This window comes from Carassius carassius, chromosome 24, assembly GCF_963082965.1.
Source record: "Carassius carassius chromosome 24, fCarCar2.1, whole genome shotgun sequence".
Taxonomy (NCBI): domain Eukaryota; kingdom Metazoa; phylum Chordata; class Actinopteri; order Cypriniformes; family Cyprinidae; genus Carassius; species Carassius carassius.
Window position 1 is genome coordinate 1,665,777 of NC_081778.1, and position 25,673 is coordinate 1,691,449.

Below are 25,673 nucleotides of genomic sequence, written 5' to 3' on the forward strand. Positions count from 1 at the left end.
AAGTGTCTAATATCTACAGTGGCTATAGTGTAAAATCTCTTAAAATATTGTCTGCAGCTGGTCTGCACTCTTGAATATTTTAACAGAAACTCTGTAAGTGCCCTAATCATAATAAATGTTGTCAATCACAGATTGACACAGTCAGGTTAAATACCTATTTTGTATGGATTTTCTTTGATATATTTTGATTTGAAAGAGATTATATCATAAAGAATCAAAACGTCCCTGAGCTCTTGAGATATGAGCTTGATGTATTCTAAAACTGTATTGTGATTTTTCAAAACTGTCTCTCTAGTCAAAAATAAGCTATTTATGAAAAAATAAGAATAATCATCGATCATCACTATCCAAAGAGCATAATCCAGCAGAATATATACACAACAGAATCAATATTTATTATAATCGCCTGTATATGATTATAGTTGGATTCACACTAACTTAATTTATATTAAAATATGGGGCAACTGTTCCTATAAGTTGATTGTGTTAACTTTTTTTACAGTGTAGATGTTTGGACCCTCCTCTCATCAGGGGTCTGGGGCTCTTACGCACAGGTGTGGGCTGTGATTGGCTGTTCGGAAGCGCGTGTGCAGCTCACCGGCATCCGAGCTGCTCCAGACATTCACTAATGAGACTCGTCTGCTTGAGCAATGGCACAAGTATCCTCAGTCACTCTCGGATAAGACGCAGGGAGAAGTTCTCAAACATGCTATGAGATCTGGAAATACGCTGTCAGGATACAGATCATGGATTCGGGGTCGCCATGACTGCGCTTCACCGATGCTGTATGAATAGATTTGAAGCGCACGAGCGCGTGCAGTGATTCAGTGAGAGCGCAGCGCGCGTTTGGAGAGGCGCAGAGGCTGCTCGCAGCAGTTTTCAAATAAGAGTCTTTAGGAGACATGGCTTGCCTAAGCTCTGTGCCAGTGAGGAGGAATCATACCGCATCCATATGTTCTGTGCTGTTCATTCTGTTTTTCGTACTCGGAAGCCAGCAGGTGAGCAAACACGCCTTTTGTTTCGTCAATATTCCTTTGTATTGCAATGCAAATGATGCATGTTCACTATCTGCCCATGTAGAGATCTCACTCTGCATCTGCAGCCCTTCATGCTGGTCCTCATGTAAAGCATAAAGCTCTTCTGGAAACTCTGCGGTTGCCTCACAACACAGGTGAGAGCGTTAAAGTTACCTGCCAGACGTGATTGACAGCTGTCAGTCGCTGTCGCATTAAATAGCTGATAAGACGAATTTACTGATCTTGCATCATTAATTCATTAGCAATATGAAAGTTTTCCCCAAAAATTGGGAAGAAAGAAGCTCAAAGATTGCTTTGTGGGAGAATGACTTTATTGCAGTTGCACAGTCTGTATGAGATGTCGTCAGCAGAGGGCGCTAGATATCCTAATTGATCTGATGCCTATGAAAAATGCACCCTAAAATATAAACTCAGTGATTAGGCTATTTAAAAAGAATAATGAATGCATTAATAATAACAATGCACTTTAGTGTTTCTTGTGGTGATATTTAATGCCTACAGTGTGCACAAAACCTGACACCCCATACATGCACACACATTTATTTAGCTTTGTAAATGAGGATATACCATAAAAATAGCACCACAACATGTATAAAGCTAATTATAATAATCAAAGGATTACCCTTCTCCTAAAAGAAAACTAAACTGAATTATAAATAAAAGCATGTTTATTTCTTATGGGAATCATTTGTTCTAAACAAGGGTGTCCCCAGATGTCCCCTAAAGGAGGTTTTGTTTATCGCTTCTGCGGACAGTTTTGTACGCACACACACACACACACACACACAGAGAAGGAGGAGGTGTGTAGCATAAAGATTGGCATGCACTGGGACTTAGTGAACAATGAACAAAGGCAGACACTTGAAGAAGCTCTCCATCAATCAGCCAACATTACAAACAGTCTCTGTGTGCACTTACTGCCTTTATCCTGTGAAGAGTCTTTGCACTGAGAGTTTCTGCATGAGCTTAGAGACTGGAGTAGCCAGATATAATAGTGTGTGTGTGCGCGTGCATGTGTGTGTGTGTGTGTGTGAAAGAGAATGGGTGAGAGTGTGTGTCTCCATATCACAGCGGAGCATTAAGAGTGTGTGTCATCAGTGTGTATCTCACCCCACGGTCAGAGATCATAAATCTGTCTGCTCATGTCTGTAAAAGCATTTATAACTTGAGCCACCAGACCACCACAAGGATGAGAGGAGCACGAGTGTATGTGGAGGTCAGAATCACACAACATTAAAACACGTCCTCTGACCTTCACCCCGTGAGCAGCATCTCCATGGACCTTCCTATAAATCACTTTAGCTTGCATTTATATAGATACAGTTACTTAGTTTATGCTACAACAACAATGCATTTGCTAGATATGGTCTTTTTTATCCTGATGTGAATTATTAAATGAAAAATGACTTTTTAATGTTCTCAGTTCATTCCCTTTAAGATCTGTGCTTGGACTATATAAACTGCAGCCAGACATTTATATCTGAAAAACCTTGGTGTTGAAACAATTTTCACGCAGAAATTCCTCGTAAGTTTCACAAATATTAAACAAAGTAAGGGCAAGTAACACACTGAATTAAATGTGACATTTTGAAGTAGGAAGAAGAAAATAGTGTTTTCTTTGTTTTTAAAATTTTTTTACAGTATACTAGTTTTAAAATTCATTTTTAAAGGTGACACATTGTTTTCAGTATTAAATACCCAGCTCTATCCCACCTTATTCAGAGTTACTATAACCCTTTTGCAGGTTGATCTCCAGTAAAAAAGTGTAACATTGTGACTCTGTTTGCTTGAGCTTCTCGACCAACACTGACTCAACTATGAAGTGAGTTTCGATCATGTTAGTTAAAGTTGATAAATGACCAGTGTACCTGACCATGGTAACATCAGCCACGTAGTATGAGCTTGATGTATTCCATTATTGGATTTACATCACTGTAATTTGCCAAAATAAATACAATGCATAATAAAAGTTATTCTTATTATTTGCATTTAACATCACATATGCATATCTGTCATTCAGCAAAACAAAATCAATGGTTGAACAATGGTAGACAGGGTGTTCAGCAAACTACTCTTTAAAGTTGTCTGGGAAAATAAAGAATTTGGTCACACTTTATATTAAGTGGCCTTAACCATTTGTACAATACACTTATGTACATACATGTTGGTACATTTAATGTACTTTAAAGCATTTAATTAACTTTTGTAGTTACTTACTGTTAACTTTACACCTACTATAACCCTTATAACCCTAACCTTACCTTTAGTCCAATTCAGTAGCAGTAAATCTGGGAATTTTACTAAATAACATGAAGTTGCACCATAAATCCACAGTCCATTAATTAATTAATGCTAGTATAGTCAAGGCCACCTAATGTAAAGTGTGATGGGGTAAAGATTTTTAAGCAGATATATTATATTAATCGATTGCATACCTGAACAGAAATAATGCATTCATCTCTAGCTTTTAATGACCTCACTTCCTCCTCTATGTAGAATATGAAATCGTGGCCCCATACGAGGTGGACCATCATGGTCATTACGTTTCCCATGCCGTGGCCCACCATCACCGCAGGAAACGCTCCACAGAGGGTGAAGATCATGACCTCGCTGTGCACTTCAGGCTGCATGGATTAGGACAGGACTTCCACCTGGACCTGCAGGAGTCATGTGACCTGATCGCCCCCAGCTTCACCGTACAAACCCTGGGCAGGAGCGGCACCAAGAGCCTGCTGCCTTTTCCTCAAGACCACCACTGCTTCTACCACGGGGTGCTGAGGTCAGAGGTCAACTCATCCGTGGCCCTGTCGACATGTGCAGGGATGGTGAGTGGATCGAGGGGTTATTCTGTTTCACAGCTGATTGTGGTCATTTGGGGAAGAGTCTTAATAGCAAAACAAGGCTATCCTTGCATTCATTTGAATCCCTCTAAAATGTGGAAAATGTATACAGCACTAATCCCAACTGTTTTATGCTATTCTGTTCAGATAGTTGATAATGTTGGTGATAAAAATAGACCAGAAAGAATTATCTTCTCCGTAGAGAGAGAAAGACCCACAACCTCAAGAATTTTTGGCAGGAACTGTAAAGCAATCGCTGTGCCATCATCAGTGCAATGAATAATTTGTCTAGGCCTTCAAACCGCTGCATCCGTCCGTCTAGTGCACTCATCATCCCATCTGCTTGTTTTCTCTGTGGATTAATGTTCAGTGTGCAGAGAAACCTCAACCCTCCTGAGAGCCTTTGTTGTTTTGGCTCCCAGGCCGCACGAGATTCGGCTCCCAGTAGGCGCTGGAGGAGCAAAGTGACTCTGCCGCAGTTCTCATGACTTTACCCTGACTGGACTGACATAACGTGCCCCGTCCCATCAATAGAGCCCGTCTAAAAGCCCAGCATTCAAATCCCCTTAAACCAGTGACTCAATAACCCACATAAATTTAGGTCAGGGGAGGTTTTAAAGGAGAACAGAGCCTCCTTTTATTAGTCATTTGGAGGATCTATACTCATCCTCAGTGGAAACAAACACATATTGTACTCACACAAGCTTTGGTACATGATGTTTTATTTGTAAACAGTTTGTTTTGAAAAGGAGTTCCACAGCAACACTGAAAGATTACAATGAGCTCTTCAAGAATCTACAAATACTCTTGCTGCGTCCCAGTTCACTATTCATCCTAAATCCATCCTGACTTGCTGCCTTATCGGCCAATGACTTTATAGGCAACGCTTGCACAGGAAGGCACCTCACGAAATTGATTTCAAACATGCAGGGTTGCCAACTCTCACGCATCTGGCGTGACACTCACGCTTGGACTACAGCATGAGATTGTTGCTGAAAGCGTGATTGTCATGCCAGATGCGTGAGAGTTGGCAATCCTGAACATGCTTCTGATGCAGTCTAACTGCTTAATTAATGATCTACAACAAAAAACTAATGAGCTTTGGTGATAACTAAGTGAATATTTAATTACTATAATATTGATTTCTCGCTAAAAAAAACTGCCTTAAAATGTGTCCTCCGAACGCAGCATTTTCTAGTTTTCAGATGCAGCCTGTGTGTCCCAAATTGCACAAGCATTTAACATAATGCACGTAGCTAAGTAACAGAGCAGTCTGTTAAAGACGTGAGTATTCTTGTATTCTCAAAACTTGGGTATTCTTCTGTTACATAATCAAAAGTAAGTATGTTTTCTTCACTAAAAGAGTGCATACAGTATTTTTAGGGCATATTAGGTGAATTGGGACACAGCACACATTTATAGTTTGTTTCTTTATTGGTAAGTTAATTTTCAGTCAGTTGCATCGCATTATGCATGTTTTATTGCACTTCACACTAACAATGCACTGAATTTAATTTTAAAAGACACTAATGTTTTCATTTATCTGAAAACCAAATCTAATGTTTTAGGAATTAAATTGGGTAATTGGGAACTGCTTTTCAGGGTATTGTGTTCTCGGGTCATAAATTAACTACAGTACCAATCATAGTAAAATCCTACAGCAGATATTTCAGCCAAACAGATTTAACATATTGTCATTCCAGCCTCTTTTATGGTAAAGTGCATCCACAGAGCTGACATGTTTACCTGTTTTATCTCATCAAAACTGCATGCATGAATTGGACACGGACACAGTCAAAAAGGTACCACCCGAGGAGTGTATTCATACAGTTTAAATAACCTTTGCACTAATAATTTTCATTTATTTCCACTAAACTTGATTACACTTGTTGATAACACTTGGAGAGACTTGTCTATTTGTATTTCTTTGCTCGTGATCATCTTTGGGCACGTTTTTTGAGCGAATCGTCTGAGGCATTGGTGCCAACATAATGGTGTAGTTACAAAATCTACCAGCAGGGACTAGTGAAAAAAAAAAAAAAAAAAAAAAAAAACCTTGATCCCACGGTTAACATTAAGTTAACCACAATGTCACAACAGTATTTCAACTGAGGATTTATAGTATTAACTGTACTACATCAAGGCTGGTGTGAATAACTTAAATCTAAGATCCATATCTAATTTTTTTACTCAGAGGTAATCTTGTGGCAGTTCATTTCCCAGTAACTTTTAACCTCTATGTGATCATCAGCCTTTAAACAGTGGCAGCTCAAATCTTACTGTCACTGTAAATGTACTGGGCCTATAACCAGCTGAAATATGTGCTGGAAGTGTAATGTTGTAGACTTTCACACTGTCCCCAGCTGGATGTGATTAGCAGCGGTGCAGAGTCATTAGTTAACTCCGTCTCTATTTATGTGTCCGGTAAAGCTTTTGTGTAAATTCACTTTGAATGGCTGAGACTGGCTTTGGCAGATCACCACTGGAGGTTGGCAGGGCTTTGATGACAGTCAGAGTTTGTCATAAAAGGTCCCAAATGTGAGTTTAAAGGCATGAGGACCAGACGATTGAGGCCCCAGTGGTTTTAAGCTGACGGCTTTATACAAAACGGTACAATAGCTGACTTTAGTGGTGGCACATGGGATGCCAATTAGGAGGGTCATTGGAAATGGCAGTCTGGGTTGAGGCGGGGGCATGCCATGGAAACTGCATGCTGAAAGTCTTTCTGAAGTGTCGCCAGTCTGCAATTAACAGGCTAATTGTAAAAGTGATGTCAGCCATAAACTGAAGCCATAAATCTAAATTTGGACACCCAGCCCCCAACACGTCTGACACATCACTGTGGATATAACCCAGCTTAAATAAGCAAAACATTAATACTTACATAAGGGAAGTCGGTGTACAGTCAAAATTGATTTGAGTCGTATCGAATGATCCTGTCAATTTATGATGAAAAACCTACATTTTTTTACGTTACATTATGGAATTTAAATGGGTTGGCAATACTGTTTCATGCTGATTTTAAGGATTTAGAAGGGAAATATACTTGATACCAAGCTGCTCCATAGCAGAACCTGGTGCATACGTTCACTGTCTTTCTACAAATCTCCCACAATGATTATGATTTAGCATTCATCATTAGGCTTTGAAAGCCAAGCCATGCAACCCCCAGCAACTCTTCAGAACTCTTGTCCAAATTATATACATTATTATCCCTCATAAAACAATCCCATGTTTCACTCTACAGGATTTGAATGTGGCCTTGATGGACTGACAGAATTAAAGACTAACATATTTATTTATAGTGAAGAGAAATGAAGCATAGCATGATTTGCCCTGTAAAAACAGAGCAGAAAGAGGCGCCGTTGATGACTTATTGTTGGTGGGAGGTCCTCGTTAATGCACAAGGAATAAATGCTGTCCTGCTGGAGGTGGTGATTCTGAGGAGTTCAAGTTGATTTAGTCTTGATATATACAGTCAGTGTTTATGCAATGCAATGTCCGGGAAGGAGTTAAAGTGTTAGTTCAACCGAAAATGAAAATTAGACTGCATTTTAGTCACCCCCGAGGCATCCTAGGTGTATATAACCTTTGGATATGATCTTTTTTTCTGATGAATCCAGTCAGAGTTATATTAAAAATTTCATGGCACTCAGCGGGTGTTGCATTGCTTCACTCCAAAAGACGTGAAATAAAAAGTGCCCTACCATAAAAAAAAAGTGTCGCACACGGCCCCGGGTGGTGAACAAAGGCCTTCTGTAGTGAATCAATGTTTAATTCCCACGGAACTGCTTCCGTTTTACAACAATAAGCGCATGCTAGATTATTATGTGAATATTACGTTTTGAATATGGATATTTTTCTTACAAAAACACATTGAATCTCTAAAGGAGGCCTATATTCACCCCCCGGAGCTGTGTGAGACACTTTTTTTTTTTTTATGGAAGGGCGCTTTTTATTTCACGTCTTTTTGACTGAAGCAATGCAACACCTGCTGGGTGTTATTAAACAGCTTGAAAGATCAAAGACAATTTTTACTATAACTCTGACTGGATTTGTCTGCAAGAAGAAAGTCACATACACGGATGCCTCGGGGGTGAGTAGAACGCAGCCTAATTTTCATTTTTGGGTGAACTAACTCTTAAAGAGCCTGAATCAGCTTCTTCATGTCAAGAACAGCAACAGCTCGTCACTGAGATGATGTAAGAGGATTTAAAAAACTAATCATCGACACCCTTCTCAAATAGTTTCAGCTGGCATTTAAACTCTCATAGCAGCAGAGTAGAGGTTCAGTTTCAGCTTCTAAAAGCAGCAAGGCAAGCACAAGCCTCTCGCTCATGGAAATAGGAACAGCGTCAGGTGCATTGCTCAGAGTTTCCTCATATCCGCTCAGCTCCTTTGATTAGAGTTCCCTTAGGGTCGTGCCTGGATCTGCCCATTTCCCAGCTGTTATTTTTCTCCCAGGTAGCGTCTCAGCCTGTATCCTGGCACTTTATGACTGCTATTTGCACCTTGTAGCTCTCAGTGTGTAATTTCATGAGAGGTATTTAAGGAGGCAGCGCAGACATTTGTTTTTAGTTAAGCTTGTCATGGACCTGGGAGACTGAGGCGCAGATTTGTGGCGGATGATTCTTACGTGTTACTTATGCAGGAATGCCGACAGCAGCACCACTCCCGCTTGACAAGATGGATTTGCACTGTTTACTTACACTAAACTGTACGCAAAGTGTCATGTGTGTAAACTGATTAAACTTTTTTCTCCTTGAAGTTTTCTCCTGGCAGAAATGGAAAGATACAGATTTCCTTGAATAGATCAACAAATTTATGGTTTCCTTCAAAATTCTCCCGTTTCCATTTGGCACTTGCTGTAGACCAAATTTGATAATTATATTGTGCCTGATATAAATTTGACAGAAATTTGATTTGTTTATCCTGTGTGAGTGTTTTGCCTTGTTTTCTCATCAGACTAGTGTGTGATCGTCATTGCTAGGAAAGTTTTTGGTTTAAATTGTGTGTGTCTTACCCTGGTTAATACGTGCTGAAAGTGGCGCTTGGTTTTGCGTTTGCCTATCGCGGGACTGCCTGGTTTCGATCTGCTAAATAGTGAGGTGTGGCCAGCTGACTTCAATCACAGGTAATCAGGCTAATACAAAAGCGCTAAGTTTCACCGCGGCAGCGGTCGTGGCAGCCCTCGTGTGAGCCCTCCTCGTGTGAAGACGGACGAGTGTAAAGACAATTGACTCTACCTGCGCGACTCCACCGAGCAAGGACACCGACAGGGCACTTGAGTATTGCTTTTTTTTCCTCTTTCTTTACTTTTTGTATACCTTGTTCTCAAATATCTTACACTTGTAGTCACTATGTGCTTTCAGATCTCTACTATCACTACTAACACTCGGAGAGCACGCTATGGACGTCGCAGGAAGGCCTGTCTGACAAACCTACGGCCTGTCCCTCTGACCTCTACTACTACGCTCTCTATTCCAGTTGGTCTCTGGAACTGCCAGTCTGCAGTTAACAAAGCCGACTTCATTTCTTCTCTTGCTACTCGTTCCGGTCTCAACCTCATGGCACTGACAGAGACTTGGATCAATCCTGAAGATACTGCCACCCCTTCAGCCCTCTCCACTAATTTCACTTGTTCCCACACTCCTCGTACCACTGGGAGGGGTGGAGGGACAGGTCTCCTTATATCAAAAGAATGGAAATTTGATCTTCAGCCATCACCTACAGGTACTGGTTCATTTGAATCACATGCCATTACTGTAACCCACCCTGTTAAAATCCACTTTGTGGTCATTTATCGTCCCCCAGGTCAATTGGGAAACTTCTTGGAGGAGTTGGATGTGCTGCTATCAAACTTTCCTGAAGATGGTACTCCTCTGGTACTGCTTGGTGACTTCAACATCCACCTAGATAAACCCCAGGCTGCTGACTTCAAAACTCTGCTCGCCTCATTTGATCTCAAGCTAGTGTCTACTACAGCGACTCACAAATCAGGCAACCAACTGGACCTCATCTACACGCGCTGTTGCTCTGTGGACAACTCTTCAGTTGCTCCACTGCACACCTCAGACCACTTCCTCATTACTGCTAACCTAGCACTTACTCCTGAAGTGCCTCACACTCCAACGCAGGTCACCTTTCGACGGAACCTACGCTTACTCTCTCCATCTCTCCTATCTTCTGTGGTTTCATCCTCGCTTCCTGCACTCTCTCAGTTCTCTGCTCTGGACACGAACAGCGCTACGGACACTCTTTGCTCCACTTTAACATCTTGCTTGGACAACTTTTGCCCACTGTTGTCTAGACCAGCACGCACTGCCCCATCTGCCCCCTGGCTGTCTGAGGTTCTCCGTGAACATTGCTCTAAACTCAGGGCTGCAGAGAGGAAATGGCAGAAATCAAGAAACTCTACAGACCTCAGTGTGTATCAGTCTCTCCTCTCTTCCTTCTCTGCAAATGTCTTCACGGCTAAAATATCCTACTACCACAACAAAATTAACAGCTGTTGTGACGCTCGGACACTCTTCAAGACTTTCTCTTCTTAATCCGCCGCCACCACCTCCTCCATCGACTCTTACAGCGGACGACTTTGCAGTTTTCTTCACAAATAAGACGAGATCCATCAGCGGCCAATTCTCCACACCGCAGACTGAGGACAACTTCACAATGACCGATGCACACTCTTTCTCCTCCTTCTCCCCACTCTCAGAGATGGACGTCTCCGAACCTGTCCAATCATCCTACTACTTGTCCACTTGATCCGATCCCCACTCACCTCCTTCAAGCGATCTCTTCTTCAGTCATACCTTCGCTTACTCACGTTATCAACTCCTCTCTTCACTCTGGAACATTTCCCTCAGCATTCAAGCAGGCTCGGGTAAGCCCACTGCTCAAGAAACCATCTCTATATCCAGCGCTTCTTGAAAACTACAGACCGGTATCCCTTCTTCCATTCATTGCAAAGACAATTGAGCGAGCGGTGTTCAACCAGTTTTCTATGTTCCTTGTACAGAACAACCTCCTGGACAGCAACCAATCTGGCTTCAAAAGTGGCCACTCAACTGAGACTGCTCTGCTCTCGGTTACTGAAGCCCTGCGACTAGCAAGAGCAGCTTCAAAATCCTCAGTACTCATCTTACTGGACCTTTCTGCTGCTTTTGACACTGTTAATCACCAGATTCTCCTGTCCACCCTCAGAAAGATGGGCATCTCTGGAACTGCACTCCTGTGGGTTAAGTCCTACCTCTCTGACAGATCCTTCAGTGTGTCTTGGAGGGGTGATGTTTCAAAGTCACACCACCTTGCTACTGGGGTTCCTCAAGGCTCAGTACTTGGACCACTTCTCTTCTCAATCTACATGACATCATTAGGATCTGTCATTCAGAAGCATGGCTTTTCTGCATGTACAGTTCTCTCTCCACCTTCAATACCACGACTTAGGTGCCCTTGAGCAAGGCATCGAACCCCCAACTGCTCCCCGGGCGCCGCAGCATAAATGGCTGCCCACTGCTCCGGGTGTGTGCTCACAGTGTGTGTGTGTGTGTTCACTGCTCTGTGTGTGTGCATTTCGGATGGGTTAAATGCAGAGCACAAATTCTGAGTATGGGTCACCATACTTGGCTGAATGTCACTTCACTTATCACTGCTACGCTGATGACACCCAACTCTACCTCTCATTCCAACCAGATGACCCGACGGTAGCTGCTCGCATTTCAGCCTGTCTGAGTGACATCTCTAGCTGGATGAATGACCATCACCTTCAGCTTAACCTTACGAAGACAGAACTCCTGGTGATTCCAGTTAACCCATTGCTTCATCACAACTTCTCTATACAGCTGGGCTCATCAACCATTACTCCTTCGAGGACAGCTAGAAACCTAGGAGTTGTGATGGATCATCAGTTAAGCTTCACAGACCACATTGCTACAACTACCCGGTCCTGCAGGTTTGCCTTATACAACATTAGGAAGATTAGACCCTTCCTGTCAGAGCAAGCAACCCAACTTCTTGTCCAAGCTCTTGTTCTCTCCAGACTGGACTATTGTAATGCTCTCCTGGCGGGCCTTCCTGTATGTACTGTCAAGCCTCTGCAATTGATCCAGAATGCAGCAGCGAGGGTTGTCTTCAATGAGCCAAAAAAAGCTCACGTTACTCCACTCCTCATCAGGTTACACTGGCTACCAGTAGCTGCTCGCATCAAATTCAAGGTACTGATGCTAGCCTACAAGACGACCACTGGCACGGCACCAACTTACCTAAACTCATTGGTTAAATCTTATGTGCCCTCCAGAAGTTTGCGCTCTGCAAGTGATCGACGCCTTGTGGTACCATCCCAAAGAAGTTCAAAATCACTCTCAAGGACCTTTTCCTGGACTGTGCCCAGCTGGTGGAATGACCTCCCAATCTCAATTCGTACAGCTGAGTCTTTACTCATTTTCAAGAAACAGCTAAAGACTCATCTTTTTCGCCTGCACTTAACCAACTAATACTAGCACTTTTCCTTTTCTTGTCTTTTAATTAAAAAAAAAAAAAAAAAAAAAAACCTACCTATGCGTTCTATACTAGACTAACTGAGACTTGTCATGGCACTTGTATACTGTTGTTGTTCTCTTGTTGACCTGACTGCTTCTATTGCTCTCATTTGTAAGTCGCTTTGGATAAAAGCGTCTGCTAAATGATTAAATGTAAATGTAAATGTAAAATATTAGGAGGATATAAATATTAAAATAAGAAGAGGAGATGCAGTCCTTTGCACAATCTGGTATGACGTCTTTGTAGTCCACGAATGAATGTCCTGGGTTGGTTCCACCGGACGTAGGTTTCCACAGATCCAGACAGTAGGTTACTGGAGAGAAATAAGAAACAACTACCAGTATCTCCAGTCCAATGCAAGCTAAAGCTAACTACTACCATGCTCACTTGTGCACACAAATACCCACAACAACCAATACACAATGCAACCTAAATGAAAATCACAACACTACAAAAGAAAATACAGAGCAATGGCTAGTATACTGGCAATTAGTTCCTAGTCTCTATTTGGTATGAATTAGATGCAAAACAAGATCCATCAGACGATCTTCAACTAGGGTTGTACTCACAATATGAACAGGTAGCAATTCCCACTACCCAGTCTAGTCAGTTTCCAGCGTTGTGCAAACCCTCCGTCGCAGTCTCGCTCGTCTCCGAACAGCTGTACAAACGTGGTTACTCTCCAAACGATCGCAGATTCATTCATCTCCAACAGCTGCACCCTGCTTGCTCTAAGTTACAGTCTTCACAACACTTCGACTCACTCGTTCCACACAGCTGTAAAATGTTCGGTTATCCTGCGCGGTGTTCTTTCTCAGATGCCAGCACCTGTGCCCAATACACTCGACAGGCGTTGACTTCCACGTAAGTGAAGCAATCCAACAACACGCACCTGTCAGTCTCTCAAGCACGGTCTTAAAGGGCAACAGTCTCCACCTTCTTTGCCAACCAACCTATGACACTAAGTCACTGATTAGTCCAGATTAGTCCATCAACAGGTGTTAGGAAAACGAGCATGACAATACAAATTTTTGATCGGGGAGCCAATCGTACAAGCATTAAAATGTATATAAATATGCATTCATCTCAATTCACTCCCATCAACCCCCCCCCCCCCCCCCCCCCCACGAAAATGTCAGCAGTCCCTGTGATTACTTAAAAACCTTCATCTATACCGCAAGGGGCGTTGCCCTAAATTTGGATGGACAGAACGTCTAACTTGGTTCTCTTCATTCACATGATCAGGCTCTGAGGCAAACCATAGGCTATACGGCATGGGATCCAATGGTCTTCCTGTCTCTTAACGTACTGTCGGTTGTGGGTGTCTTACTTCGTGAGCAGAACATAACTTAAGGGCATTTCGATGCAATTTTCTCTCTTTTCCCCCCTTGTTCAGGTTTCACCCAATACACCAGTCCAGTATTTCCCAAAGTTCCTAGTACAACATAAGGCGTAGGGTCCCACCAACTGCACAACTTCCCATGTCCCTGCCTATTTCGATCCCGAACTCAAACACGCGGACCCGCCAAAAATGCGGTAGCTGTGGCCCTACGATCATAGATCTGTTAAGATAGTGTTGCAGTATTATCCATGGCTCTTTTTGCCAATGCTTAAGACCAACTAGATTTTTCATGGTGCTCTTGTACACACCCAATCAAATCCTTTATAGTTTGTCCTACTCCTACTCCAAGGCTCATATCTACAGGTGTCCGCAAGGAACAACCAGACATCAGATACGAAGGTGTAGACCCTGTAGCCCCATGTATGGTATTATTATTATATGCCTGCATCAACTTGGGGAGAAATTCTGGCCACCTATCCTGCTTCTCTCTCTCTAAAGTACGCAGCATTGCCAATAATGTCTCGTTCACCCTCTCTACTCTACCATTCCCAGCCAGATGGTAAGGGGTTGTTCGGCTCTTAGCTCTACCGTACAAGTGGCAAAACTCTTTCATCAATGCAGATTCAAAATTTGGGCCCATATCAGAATGGAATCTCAAGGGACAACCAAAAGTCTGGACGACTTGTTCCCACAAAGCCTTGACTGTCACCATAGCCGTTTGATCACTCATAGGAATAGCCCATGCATAATGAGTAAACATCAATTACAAAAATATTGACAAATCAGCTGGATGACCTAATGTCAAAAAAAATCTAATGACACAACTTCTAAGGGGAACGATACTAGTATTGGATTAGGGGGGGGGCCTTCTCATTCTTACCTTTCTGTAGGCCACAAGCGACACAACCCAGATGGTACCCCTTGACAGTCTCTTCCATCTTCGGCCAGAAAAAAAAATGCTGTCTGACCCTCTAAAGTGTCTGTGACACTCCTGCATGTGCAGACGCCTCATGGTATCGTCGCCATACTTCCTCACGTCTAGAGGTGAGACAGATAATCTGTAGGTGCAACTCATGGGTACTGGGGTCAATCATGCTCTTATACAAAACACCATCTTGAAATCACAGGCTTAACACGCTGTCGAAGTAGTCGTTTTGCTATTAGAGACATATTAGCTTGCTCCATGGTTGAGGGTATGCTACTTGACTCCACATACTTCCTTACCTGTTGAAGTTCCTCATCTTCGCCTTGGCTCTTAGGCCATTTCTCAACATCTGGCAGGTCAATTACTGGCTGACAGGCATCTTCTGTTACCTCAACTTGTCGTACCTAAATAGAAGCCATTCAATCTACTGGCAACCTAAACAGACTATCAGCATTAGTATTCTCACGCCCAGCCCGAAACTTCACTGTAAAATCAAAATTCGCCAGTTGCGCTGCCCAGTGCTGTTCCACCACTCCAAGTCTCGTGGTCTGTAGATGGGCCGCCGGATTATTATCTGTAACAACCGTACATTTAACTCCAGTCAGATAGTCATTAAATTTCTCGTTCATAGCTAATTTTAAAGCTAGCAACTCCAACTTCAAAGAACTATAATTAGCATCATTCAATATACAATGACATCATCCAAATAGACCAACAAAACGGCATTCAGCTTCCTGTAATCAACACAGAAGCACCAACTTTCATCCTTCTTCTTGACCATGACTATTGGGGCTGCCCATGGACTACTACTCTCGGAAATTACTCCTCTTTCCAACATACCTGCCAGCAGTAGCTTCATCTCCTTATACATCATTGGGGGTAGGGGGCGAAACTTTTCTCGGACAGGAGGCGCAGTGCCAGTATAGATCCTATGCTGGACAGTCGTATTAAGCCCCAAATAGTCCTCATTCTTATAAAACACTCCACTTCCTTATAAGTCCATCAAAAACTTGATGTTGCTGATCAGTTAAACCAGACCCAAGCATCAGTGGACTCACCCCATCAGCAGTTACCGCCTCTTCAGGGATTCCAGCTTACACCACACGAATATCGACAACCTCATCTGTGCTCAAAGTCAACTCTAGATCTCTTTGGCCATAGATGTCCACTTCAGACGTCTCATACAGTCGACAAAGCTTCTAGAGTGTCAAAACATCCTCAATCCCTCACACAGGTTCACAGATAAAACCATGCCGACTACACCAGATGTGGCAACAAGGATGGGATGATTCAAGGGTTTCTCTTATACCTTCGAAGACAAACCAACAATACTGTTGGTATTAAACCTCAATTAACAAAAGAGTAGCAACTTAGGTTGTTTACTTCAACCCAGGACCCAAGTTCACCTAATTCATTAATTGACTGAGGGCTGGACACCATTGACACTCAACCAGTAGTAGATTGAATTACAAGTATTTTATTACCATAACATTAGGAGAATATAAATATTCAAATAAGAAAAGGAGATTCAGTCCTTTGCACAATCTGGTATGACATCTTTATAGTCCACGAATGAATGTCCTGGGTTGGTTCCAACGGACGTAGGTCTCCAGTCCAATGCAAGCTAAAGCTAACTACTAGCCTACTACCATGCTCACTTGTGCACACATACCCACAACACCCAATACAAACTGCAACCTAAATGAAAATCACACCACTACAAAATAAAACACAGAGCAATGGCTAGTATACTGACAATTAGTTCCTAGTCTCGATTATGTATGATTTAGATGCAAAATGGTCACAACAAGATCTATCAGACGATCTTCAACTAGAGTTGTACTCACAATATGACCGGGTAGCAATTCCCACTACCCAGTTTCCAGCATTGTGCAAACCCTCCGTCGCAGTCTCGCTCGTCTCCGAACAGCTGTACAAACGTGGTTACTCTGCTAGTCACTATCGTGTTCACAAACCGCGGATGCCATATCTCCAAACGATCGCAGATTCACTCATCTCAAACAGGTACACCCGTGCTTGCTCTATGTCACAGTCTTCACAACACTTTGACTCACTCGTTCCGCACAGCTGTAAAATGTTCAGTTATTCTGCGCGGTGTTCTTTCTCAGATGCCAGCACCTGTGCCCAATACAGTCAACAGGCATCGACTTCCACGTAAGTGAAGCATTCCAACAACACGCACCTGTCAGCCTCTCAAGCACGGACTTAAAAGGCAACAGTCTCCACCTTCTTTGTCAACCAACCTCTGACACTAAGTCACTGATTAGTCCAGATTAGTCCATCAACAGGTGTTAGGAAAACGAGCATGACAATAGAAATCTTTGCTCGGGGAGCCAATCGTATAAGCATTAAAATATAAATATAAAATATAAATATAAAAAATGCATTCATCTCAATTCACTCTCATCACACTAACACTCTATGTGCGAAATAAACACCTGGGACCCCAGTCCAAACCACATGCCATGTCAGCATGGGTTCGTTTCTGTTTTCACGCACATGCTGTGAGGGAAAAACACTGAGTTTAGGGCAGTCAGTTCGTAGCGAGGCTGTGCGTCAGTTTGTTGTGCGATACCCTCACAGCGGGCTGACAAAAATGTCAGAAATTAATTCCGACCATCGATTGTCAGTCAGAAGAGGCTAATTGCCTTTTGTTGCCCCCTTTACACTGCACGACAAAGCAGAAATTCAGCCTGACTCAAATAAATAAATAAATAAATTGCACAAGTCAGAATTCACCTCAAAATTATACAAAAATCACACAATGTATGCACAGTCTTGGGTTGGGTTATTAAATTATCTACCAGCAACCAACATTCCTCAAAATGTCTTCTTTTGTGTTCAACAAAAATAAATTCATAAAGGTTTGGAACAACTTGAAGGTGAGTAAAATGATGTCAAAATGTTCAGTTATGGCTGGAATATCTCTTTTAAGAGATCTTGTTTGTGATTTTCTGACCTATGGAGTGGCATTAAATTTCAAAGAAATGTAAATTGCAAGTTTAGTTTTCTTTGTCAGATGGCAGACCTCTCTAGGTGAAGGTGAAGTACACATAAGTGTCTGTAACCTGTATTTAATCTGATCACATGAACTTAAACTCTGAATACAGGTCAGCAGGTTATCTGTTGTAGTGTCTCTGGAAACAATTTCCTGTGGGTCTCCAAAGCAAATATCATCAGCAAATGAGAGTTCTTCGACAGTCTGGGGTAAATCGGGCTTGGTAACTGGAAGTGACATCACAGAAGATGAACACTAAGCATAGTGCATAATATTTAAAAGACACCATGTGGAATTAATTGAATGGAAAACACGACAGGGGTCACTGCAAGGTCTCTCAATGTCTGTCTGAATTATGTCACTGAGATCCCATACTGTCTTCCTCAACTAACTAGAAGCCATAATTGCAATCCTGCGGGATTCTGTTGACTTAACTTTGGATGGATAGGAAAGACTGACTGGAAGACATGCAGCAAGCATGTAAACAGCATGAAAGCGCAGTCCCCATACATCGACTTGACTTTGGTAATTAGTCTTGACAATGGCTGAAACTCCCAACTTGAGAGCATGAGGCTGGAGTCATGCAGAGTGACCAGTCATGCCTGAACTTCATTCTACTTCTAGCCCGAAAGCCTCAGCTCTGGCAAAGGTCGCTTCTGTTGACTAAACCCTGTGATCTGGTGACAGAAGACGAGCGTATATCATGAGGATTGCTGCCTTGACACCAAAACAACTGGGTAATTTTGCTCTTTGAAGTCCTCAGTGTCCAATAAAGGATCAAATGCTTGAGTGTAGGACCTTTGGTCTTGGGGTGAGATTAAGTCCCAGGTGTTGTTCCCCTGTTGGAGTCTTAAATCACTGCTCTGGAAACGCCTTGATTAATCTGCTTACAGCTGCTAATGATATCAACTAGTCTAACAAACTTAAATCTGATCCACAGCTAGTGGTTGTTGACACGTGACTCTCTTTGCGGCCTGAAATCTAGTACTGCTTTCTTCCATTATTTTTAGGCATCCACAATAATTTTATTGCTGCCTTTTTCTGCTCTATAAAATACTGTCATCAACATAGATTGATATCATTTCTCATCCAAGATGTTCTTTTAACAATCATACATGTTCACAGCTTTGTGTGAATTAATGAATCAGATGTGTTGTTCGATACAGTTTTGCCTTTCACAGGGTTGACAGCTTTGCTTGCCTGGCCGCAGTGAGATTTTGATGACATGGACCGACAAGGACTGAGGTTGTCACCACCAGTTCACCACAAGGTTCCACCAGTTCATATTTAAGTTCATCTTAATAATGCAAACCCAAACACTTCAGCCTAATGTTGTACTAGACACAACAAAAATAAAATTGCTTGAGGTTCAGTAATGAATCCTTCTCACCAGCCGAGGTTTGGACAATTATATACCTAAAAACATAAATTGATGGTTTTTGCCAGACCAGGGTATCAGCAGGATATTTAAGGTCAGATTAAGACTTTTAAGACCTTTTTATTAAGACTTTCACAAATAAAATTAAAATTTAAATAAAAAGCATAATTTAGAGTTCAAAAAAAAAAAAAAAAAAAAAAAAAACCCTTCACATTAAAGCCTTTAAACCATGGAGTCAGAAATAGTTGCCGGGCACACAAACATTCCGCATTAAACATAGAATCATGTTATGAACTTAATTTGTCAGTAACTTTAACTTGCACTCAAGGATGTTGCACACGAGTGGTCTGCAAACGCTATGAAACTCCAGCTACAAAAACTCCGGCTGCTACGCAAGAGAATACCTAACTTACGTTAGAATCGTATCTGCTTCAAACTACGTACAGCGCATTTTTCGTAACTTAACACATTAGCAGAATAAGTAGAACATCTCTTATAAAATGGCTTTTTTTTTAAAAATAGTTTAATCCAAAAGTATTTTTTGTGTAAAACATGTTGAAGATTAGCCAATAGGATGTTGACTCATTAAATGATGAGCAGTTTCCTCTAAAAAGCTGTTTTTTTCAGTGTAGTGAAGCCTCTCCTCCACTGACATCCATTAAAAACATGGCCTCTGGTCTCCTTTCCCGCGTATTGCCAAACCAGAAGCGTTAGCATTAGCCGTTATGCTTTTTTGGCTAAAGGTGGCTGGCTTCTCTTCTAGTGGCTTTGGAATCGAACCGTTAGAAATCCCAGAAGACGTTGCTGGCGGATGGTGAACGGAAGCCTGTAAGCTTTAAATTTGTAATCGCTTAAGAGATTCCTGCTGCAAGCAGGCAAATATGTGATAGCTTGTGTAAATTTAATATTTGTCATTTTGTTTTGCATGATTTTAATAAAGTGACAAAGACCTGGAGAAAGCCTGTTGTTTGGCATATTAAAAATAATTAATATTGGCAAAGGATCATTTTCACAAATACATAATACACAAATACTATGGAAATAGTGTCTATAATAAAATGAAATAATTGTTTTAAAAGGATTATGACATATGTTTGTGATGTTATGTGTTATTTATTTTTGTCTAACTCTTTATAACGTGCTGGGTCTGTCAGTTGAGCAGCAAGAACACAGCACATCTCAATTCTCATAAAGATGCGTTCTTTTGAGAAACAGCCAATGAAATCACAGCCTTTTGAAGTTTAATCATCCCCAAATTTAAGACCTCCTGAAATCATCATTAAAAATTTATTGTATCATTTAAAACTTTTTATGGCCTTAAATTTGATACAACTAAATGTCAAGCATTTAAAGGACCCATCAACTTTCCTAATTTTTGTTTATGCCATTATTTTCCACTCGCTGAAAGTTGCATCTGCCGCTCTCTGCTCTGAACATAGCAACAGTTAACTGTTGTAGCAACCGGTGGCACCATAAGATCCAAACGGCTCTACTGAGCTGGCATTGATGTGCTTGATATCAATGTGATTTTATTAGAAAACAGTTTAGCATTTATTTATTTCATTGTGTCAAAGGCATCACAGTCTGGATGGATGTTATATACTGATTGACATGCAACTGTCTGTACTTTGAAATACCTGTAGTTTGATTCAGTTAAACTTGGTTATGGCAAACTGTCGCAAAATGGAAATTATCATTGCAACATAACAAATTAAATATTAAGCCCTGGTCGTGCCCTTTTATTTCGCGTTGTCTTGTTATTTTCCCTGAGACGTACTGTAGTGTTTCACTGCAAATGCTTGCAAGTTGGCAACCCCCCTTTTTCAGTACTTCCCTGTAAATGTACAGTATGTGTGCTGTGTTAATTAAAATGTCTAATTATCATTGCACATCGTGGGCAGTTGTTTGAAAAGTGTTGATATCTGTAAGCAGTTACCTCCCATTCAGGCATTAATTACGTGATGAGATGTGTATCCTCTACACACACTGTGATCTTGGATTGGGGTTATTTAGTCTGGCGAGATCTGCATGGTTTTACTCGCTGATAACTTAAGCGTGGAGTGAAGGCAGCGTTCCTTGAGCCAGTGAGACCAGATCCCTGCTCGCCTGTGTAGGCATCACAGTCTGAAAGAAAAAAGTGGAAAATAAAGGGCATAAACCAGTGTTTTCAGCAGGATAGATCAACATTAACCTCTGTAGACAGGACATACACTCTTTAAAGTCACACTGATGTAAGCGTTTATAGGATGTAGATGACTGTGTAAAGGCGTGTACACATAAACATCTGTTCAACTCACATTATGGAGCATCAAATTGACCTTAAACACACATTAGAGACTTCAGTCCTTGATTGTACTTGTGTCATCCAGACAGCGCTTAATGTGTCTCTTATTCACTCTCATGCATAAATCCTCAACTCAAAAGCAACCCGCTTTGCCTCTGTCTTCTCTTCCCAGAGTTCAGCACATGTTTTACAGCCTATTGTGTGTGTGATTGCCTCGCGATGAACTTAAGTGTTGTTGGCAGCGATGAATGGTAATCAGATGCACATTGGGTTCAAACAGGTTCTCAGAAGGGTTTTTCTGTTTGTTTGGAGAGGAGCTTATCCTCTGAGCCCATTTGAGGATAATTATCAGACCGCGCTGAATCAGGGACGCAAACGAGTTCTCGCTCTGACCTGGCATGACGTTTGGATGAGTGTTTGAAGAGTCCATGGGATCTCCAGATTGTGAGGGACGTGAAGCTTATTAGGGTTAATGACAGCGCAGCTCTCCAAAGAAGTGTAATTTGGGTGTTTATGTCATAAACTGAGCTCAGAGTCGGCCTGATGTGCAAGTACCGCACCTCCAGTGTGATCTCTACTGCTTCTTTAGGATTCACGCTTGGGAAATCAGACTCCAAATATATCTTTAATCCAGATGGGTTTTGCTTTTTAAAATCTAAACGCGTCTTGAGAACATTAACAAAGTGTCTGTTTTATGTTCCAAAGCACATTAACATTATGACAGTGCTCGTAAAACCCTGTGCTGGTGTTCCTCAATCATCCGGATCACCGTCTGTTCTCAACCTCTTACACAATTTAATGCATTCAGCCTGAACTTCTTAATGTACAGACTCCATTCAGACTTTGATTTTTAGATCAGATGTGCTGTTTTCTATTACATTTTTTAAACATTACATTAAGATTAATTCATTGAATTGCAATTGATCTTCTGTCCTGCAACTGTTTGCATACTGAGTTTTGATTGGTGTGTTATCTTCCACATCTATTTAATCACTTGTAGTCACTGTTAACTGTGGCCACACTAGGCTTGGAGCTTATGAAATTACTTCAATTGCTGCAAACCGTGGAGCTTTAAGTTTTGTGCACCAGATTTCAGTTTGTGATGTTTAATACCTCTGATGGTCAAATTTATTTGCACTATGCAAATTCCTACTACGCATTCGTCAGTTTTCAGCCAAAATTTTCAGAATTTTGGTAAATATCAGTAGATATTAAGGCTGCATGATGTTGGGAAAAACGTTGTTGCAATATTTTGTCTTCCTGCAATATGAAAAAATACAATTTCCAACACATTACATCTATGTTTAGTAGAAGTAATCATTCTAGATTGATTAGGGCAATTTTCTTTGGTATTACATCTGCATAGAAAATAGTTTTAAAGACCTGAAAATTATGTTTTACTCTGAAGACCATTCTATTAGTGCTTAATAATTTGGGAAAATCTTGAAAATGTGGGTATTAATTCATTACAACAACAGTGAACAGAATTATAAAAACAAAAACAGAGATATATGACAACTCAAGCATATATCTATATTTATATCTATAAATCTATATCTATGTATATATATCAAGCTGCTTTGAGATGCTGAAATGCATGCAAAAATGAACGCAGAATCCTCCCCATCACTCTCCTTCTTGGTCAAATAGCCCTTGATGCCTTCAGTGTGACTCTACAATTTTCATAGTCATGAAAATAAAGAAAACTCTTTGAATGAGAAGGTGTGTCCAAACTTTTGGTCTGTACTGTATATATATATATATATATATATATATATATATATATATATATATATATATTAAATAGATAGATAGATATAGATATAGATATAGATATATAGATATATGCTTGAGTTTTCATATACCACTGTTTTTGACCCATTTATTTTGGCGGTTTGTCAGCAGAGTTAGAGTGAAGAGATTCTCCGTTCATTTTTGCATGCGTTTCAGCATCTCAAAGCAGCTTGATTCAGAGTACATGAGCCAAGGTGTTATTAGATGTTGAGACACACTGTATTTCTTAAACCAGTAGTGCATACAGTATATTTATTCAGTTAAATCGTAGCCTTTGTGATTTGACTCACACATTAAGCCATATCACAAAATCAATGTTATTATTATGTAGCCCTAGATGTACTTTCTCTGGATGAGCTTTCATTATTCTCCCTCTTTTGCTGCCTTGCAAGCACTGCTGTTTCCTTCAGTAATGGACACATACACATGTTGTGAATACGCAGCATGAAGAGTGCAGTGTTTCTTGATCAGATGCCAAGGCATTGACAAGTGTGTTTTTTCTCTAGTCAGGTTTGATAAGAACTCAGGATGCGGATTACTTCTTGAAGCCACTGCACCCACATCAGGCACTTCTGGAGAACTTTGCTGCCCCATCAGACCACCATCCCCACATCCTATACAAGAGATCCACTCCAGCACAGACAAACACAGGCAGAAACAGGAGGTCCACTGGGCCAAAGACAGTCAGCAGAAAACATTCAGCTGTCCCATATCTATGGAGAACGACACAGACCGTTTCAGAGGAGTACCAGAGTACGGTGCATGACGGCACACGGCAGAGACAACACTTCTGTGGAAGACGGAAGAAATGTATGTAAGGACATTCTCTCTCCAACTGCACCTTCAGAGTCTCTAACACTAAGCTGTGTTCCATTACATGGTGCTGGACTGTTAAAAACGTTCATTAGAAGGGAAGGAGGGCATACTTTAAACAATGTTTTCGTATGTAAAGAGGTCACAGCTGTTCAAGGGTCAGTTTGACCATGATTTCATGACATCAGCACACCTGTAATGTGTTTGGTCAGGGATAAATAAACTTCACCTACTTTAAACAAACACCACATCTTTTTACATTGCATTTGAACCCTGAATAATATTTTACGAACCAAGTAACCAAATCTTATGTGGGATATGAGGTAACAGCTAATACATTCTGACACACATGTCATGCATTAATGTCATGTATGGGCCAGAGTTTTCAAGACACAGATTCAACTTTTTGCTGAACTAGTAATGCATTTTCTTTGGGGAACCAGCACTGACTGTGTGACCTAGTATTGATGTCATCTTGGTCCTGTATTTCAGACATGCCTAAACCTCCTGAGGAAGATATCTATATTTTTTCGGATGAATATAAGTTCATGCCCAGAGGGAAACGAGCCATTATGTTCAAACCTCAGAAGCACCAGAGGCTGAATGTGGAGACCCTGGTGGTGGTCGACCGCAATATGATGGACAATCATGGCCATATGAATATAACCACATATGTCCTTACTGTTCTTAACATGGTAAGTCATCTACCATTTGCCCATCCATCTTACTATCTATACATTAATGAATCCTTTCATCCATCAGTGCACCCATACATGCATTCATTGATGCCTCCATCCATGCATCCATCTATCTATCCATACATCCATTAATCCATTCATCACTCTATGCATCCATACATGCATTCATTCATGCATCTATTCATCGATATGTCCATCCATCCATCCATGCACCCAGGCATCTATCATCTATTCAGTCATCCATGCACCTGTCCATATAGTACATACATCGATTAATTCAGGCATCCATTATGCATCCGTCCATCTATCCATGCATTGATTCAGTTATCAATAAATCCATCTGTTCATCCATTTGTCTATCCATTTCCCAGTTTTCTGTGTATTTTGAGTATTCTCTGAATGCATGGAGAATGATGTCAAGCTGAGGTCAGAGCATGTGTTTTCACTTCACTGTGGCATATCTGGTTGACCAAATGGGCTAGTTAATGATTGCTAAAAGTCAAAGTGAGTCTCTTTGGATTGAGCACAGTGAAAAATTTAAGCAATAATGAGAACACTCTTTTAGACTAATGGAAATAGGATTGTGTTACATGTTATGAACATATCCATCAAACTCAGACTTAGTGCAAGTGTTTTAAGAGTTCTTGGTTACAAAGGATTTGTGAAATACTGACACCTGAAACCAAACTGGATGTCTCTTATGTTGGTGTCAGTGGAAACAAAGCGAAAATAGTAGGAATGAAATAGTCGGGACTAAGTGTTTGTATTTATGATACCTGAGCTTTTTAAACCATCTTAAGGACTTTATATTCAGCTCTGTTTCAAGGGCCACTGAAATGTGAGATTATGGATTCCCTTAAGTAAATATGGTATGCCTCCATAGAGGTGAGGCTTTGAAGAACTTTGAAGAAACATCCCAGCCATATGCTTCTCATTTTTCTGAAGAGACACTTATGATTGCTCTGCTAAAAGAAGGTCATTGGGGTTTAGATGCCTCCATATAAA

The 25,673-nt window shown here is 41.1% G+C and overlaps 1 protein-coding gene across 1 annotated transcript in view; it reads left to right on the forward strand.

Moving 5' to 3' along the window:
• The first annotated feature begins 553 nt into the window (after positions 1 to 553).
• The window catches only part of LOC132102694 (A disintegrin and metalloproteinase with thrombospondin motifs 16-like), an 84,665-nt gene continuing 59,545 nt past the window's right edge, over positions 554 to 25,673 (forward strand). Inside the window, exons 1-5 of the mRNA XM_059507295.1 lie at positions 554 to 998; positions 1,081 to 1,171; positions 3,534 to 3,862; positions 23,664 to 23,967; positions 24,463 to 24,665. Coding sequence (XP_059363278.1) covers positions 903 to 998; positions 1,081 to 1,171; positions 3,534 to 3,862; positions 23,664 to 23,967; positions 24,463 to 24,665 — 1,023 coding nt within the window. The 5' untranslated portion in view covers positions 554 to 902. The remainder of the gene's footprint in view (positions 999 to 1,080; positions 1,172 to 3,533; positions 3,863 to 23,663; positions 23,968 to 24,462; positions 24,666 to 25,673) is intronic.